The 3,743-nt window shown below is 42.6% G+C and overlaps 1 protein-coding gene across 1 annotated transcript in view; it reads right to left on the bottom strand.

Moving 5' to 3' along the window:
• Window positions 1-774: 774 nt before the first annotated feature.
• Window positions 775-3,743, bottom strand: part of LOC135206773 (mucin-2-like) — a gene marked incomplete at its 3' end in the record, with an annotated part of 58,834 nt that continues 55,865 nt past the window's right edge. The window contains exons 3-4 of the mRNA XM_064238266.1: window positions 1,138-2,374; window positions 775-1,000 (exon numbers count right to left, since the gene is read on the bottom strand). Of these exons, the coding sequence (XP_064094336.1) occupies window positions 775-1,000; window positions 1,138-2,374 (1,463 nt within the window). The remainder of the gene's footprint in view (window positions 1,001-1,137; window positions 2,375-3,743) is intronic.

Raw genomic sequence — 3,743 nt, forward strand, 5'->3', positions numbered from 1 at the left:
AATAAAATTCTATGACACAATTCCGGTTACTTTTGGGTCCCCCTCGTATATATATATATATATATATATATATATATATATATATATATATATATATATATATCATTCGAGCTATATATGTAACGAAGGGGAATTTCTTAGTTGATAATAATTTCGTCCCCTCATGGGATGGAACCACCGTCCAGTGGGCGGGAACGAAATCAGGACGGCCTAGTGACATTATCAAGTCGGCCAACAGAGGCCGTCCTGATTTCGTTCCTGTCCACTGGACGGTGGTTCGATCCCATGAGGGGACAAAATTATTATCAACTAAAAAATTCCCCTTCGTTACACATATGAAAATATATCAATTCCGAGGTAGAGTGAATTAGATGTTAAAGGACATTTGTAGCTCGAATGATCTATATGAATCGCGGTGATGTGATAATTATATATATATATAGCTTTGAACATTTTTTGCCTTCTACTGGACTTACTTGTAGATGGCGCAGTAGTTGTAGAAGTTCGAGTGGTTGTGGGGGTTGTGGTGGTTGTAGATGTGATTGTTGTTGTTGGAGTAGTTGTAGTGGTTGTTGTTGATGGTGTAGTAGTCGTAGTTGGTGTTGTAGTAGTTGAGGTCGTGGTGGCTGTAGATGTGGATGTTGGGGTCGTGGCGGTTGTAGGTGTGGTTGTTGTTGTTGGAGTAGCTGTTGTTAATGGTGTAGTAGTCGTAGTTGGTGTTGTAGTAGTTGGGGTCGTGGTGGTTGTAGAGTGTGTTGTTGGGTAGTGTGGTTGGTTGTGATGTGGTGGTTGTTGAGTAGTTGTAGTGGTTGTTGTTGATGATGTAGTAGTCGTAGTTGGTGTTGTAGTAGTAGAGGTTGAGGTAGTTGGAGTAGTAGTTGTTGTAGTCTCAGGGGTTGTGGTAGTTGTAGGGGTTGTAGTAGTCTCAGTGGTCGTAGGTGTTGTGGTAGTCTCAGAAGTTGTAGTTGTAGGGGTGGTTGTTGTAGGGGTTGTTATAGTCCTCAGGGGTTTTGTTGTAGTTGTTGTAGTTGTAGGGGTTCGTCTCAGGGGTTGTTGTTGTAGTTGTAGTTGTAGTTGTCTTAGGGGTAGTCTTCATTGTAGGGGTAGTAGTCTCAGGGTTGTTGTAGGGGTTGTAGTGTTGTAGTTGTAGGGGTTGTAGTAGTTTTAGGGGTTGTAGTAGTCATAGGGGTTGTGGTAGTCTCAGGGGTTGTTGTAGTTGTAGGGGTTGTAGTAGTCTCAGGGGTTGTTGTAGTTGTAGGGGTTGTAGTAGTCTCAGGGGTTGTTGTAGTTGTAGGGGTTGTAGTAGTTGTAGGGGTTGTTGTAGTTGTAGGGGTTGTAGTAGTTGTAGGGGTTGTAGTAGTCATAGGGGTTGTGGTAGTCTCCAGAGTTGTTGTAGTTTCAGGAGTTGTTGTAGTCTGAGGGGTTGTGGTAGTTGTAGTGGCTGTAGTTGCCTCAGTGGTTGTTGTAGTTGTAGGAGTTGTTGTAGTTGTAGGGGTTGTAGTACTGTCAGTGGTTATGGTAGTTGTAGTAGTCGCAGGGGTTGTGGTTGTTTCAGGAGTTGTTGTAGTTGTAAGGACTGTAGTACTCTCAGTGGTTGTGATAGTTGTAGGGGTTGAGGTAGTTGTAAGAGATGTAGTAGTCTCAGGGGTAGTGGTAGTTGTAGGGGATGTAGTAGTTGTAAGGGTTGTGGTAGTCTCAGGAGTTGTGGTAGTTGTAGGAATTGTTGTAGTTGTAGAGGTTGTGGTAGTTGTAGGAATTGTTGTAGTTGTAGAGGTTGTGGTAGTTGTAGGAATTGTGGTAGCTTCATATGTTGTGGTAGCTGTTGGGGTTGTGGTAGTTGTTTGGGTTGTTGTAGTTGTAGAGGTTGTAGTAGTTGTTGGTGTTGTGGTAGTTGTAGGTGTTGTGGTAGTTGTTGGGGTTGTTGTAGTTGTAGAGGTTGTAGTAGTTGTTGGTGTTGTGGTAGTTGTAGGTGTTGTGGTAGTTGTAGGTGTTGTGGTAGTTGTTGGGGCTGTTGTAGTTGTAGAGGTTGGGGTAGTTGTAGGGGTTGTGGTAGTTGTGGAGGTTGTAGTTGTGGGAGTTGTGGTAGTTGTTGAGGTTGTAGTAGTCTCATGGGTTGTTGTAGTTGTAGTTGGGGTAGTGGTACTGGTTGTGGGTGTTGACGTAGTGGTCATGGTCGAGGTAGAGGTTGTTGTTGTTGGGGTCGTAGTCACGGTTGTAGAAGTTGAAGAAGTCGAGGGCACTGTTGTAAGGGACGACGCCGGCAGGTAGAAACTGAAGCCTTGGTCACTGACGCAAGGTGCGAAGGAGTCTGTCACTTGACAGGTTCTCTCTGTCTGTCCTGGTACCTGGAGGTTGAAGCCTGTACAGCCGACATCTGTCGAGAGAAATGAGAAATGGGCCCTGGAGTTTGAAGTTGGGGTCCTTCGGATAAAAAGGGGTTGCTGAGTAGATAGGTCTAGGAGTTTTAAATTGAGGTCCTATGGATAGAAAAGGAGGTTGCTGAATAGATAGGTCTAGGAGTTTTAAATTGAGGTCCTATGGATAAAAAAGGAGGTTGCTGAGTAGATAGGCCTAAGGGTTTTAAATTGAGGTCATATGGATAAAAAATGAGGTTGCTGAGTAGATAGGTCTAGGAGTTTTAAATTGAGGTCCTATGGATAGAAAAGGAGGTTGCTGAGTAGATAGGCCTAAGGGTTTTAAATTGAGGTCCTATGGATAAAAAAATGAGGTTGCTGAGTAGATAGGTCTAGGAGTTTTAAATTGAGGTCCTATGGATAGAAAAGGAGGTTGCTGAGTAGATAGGCGAAAGAGTTTTAAATTGAAGTCCTATGGATAAAAAAGGAGGTTGCTGAGTAGATAGGTCTAGGAGTTTTTAGTTGAGGTCCTATGGATAGAAAAGGAGATACTGAGTTGATAGGTCTAGGAGTTTTAAATTGAGGTCCTATGGATAAAAAAGGAGGATGCTGAGTAGATAGGTCTAGGAGTTTTAAAGGGAGGTCCTTTGAATAAAAAGATAATATAGTTTCCTTTGGATAATAAGGAGGTGTAAGGACTCTGTAAGTCTGATCTGTGGTCAGAAGTTAGAGGGATTTTAGATCGGGTCATTTGGTAAAATTGTGGGTACTGGTAATGTGTCAATAGTGGCTACATTGTTGCAAGTTCTTAACTGCTGATTAAATGATAGACAACAAATTCTGTAGCACTAAATTACATGGCACTGGAGCTCACATTTGGCTGCTAGTCATCACTTTCTTTCCATCTCAAGGTTTGATTCAAGAGAAACAGAAAATGTAGTTTTTGTTGCTCAGTGACACATCCACTAATACCTGGCTAGTTACCGTCCTCTTTCCTTGCTCAGTCTATCATGTTTTAGGTAGCAGTTTAGCTTAATCTTTGCTTTCGTTTGCCGAGAGTTTTATTTAGTTATCCTCATTTCCATTATGGACCTTACCCGAATTCTGCATTAAGCAGGAAATAATATCTACTGACGTGTTTGCCACCCCAGGGCCAGTCGTTGTTTTAACAACTTGGTATATCTCACGTGTAAGCTTTCTTTGGAAATATACCATAGATTATAGAAATTTGTAACTGCCCCCTCGCACCCCCCCCCCCCCCTTGCAGATCCTGTTATGACTTTCGTTCCTTCTGAACCCTGGTTTAGCCACTCGAGGATAATCCTTTTTGCTTCATTCCCTTTGCTGTCACTTAAACTTCTTTTATATCCGCTCGAAATTCGACGTCAC

Source organism: Macrobrachium nipponense, chromosome 31, assembly GCF_015104395.2.
Source record: "Macrobrachium nipponense isolate FS-2020 chromosome 31, ASM1510439v2, whole genome shotgun sequence".
In the NCBI taxonomy this organism is placed as follows: Eukaryota; Metazoa; Arthropoda; class Malacostraca; order Decapoda; family Palaemonidae; genus Macrobrachium; species Macrobrachium nipponense.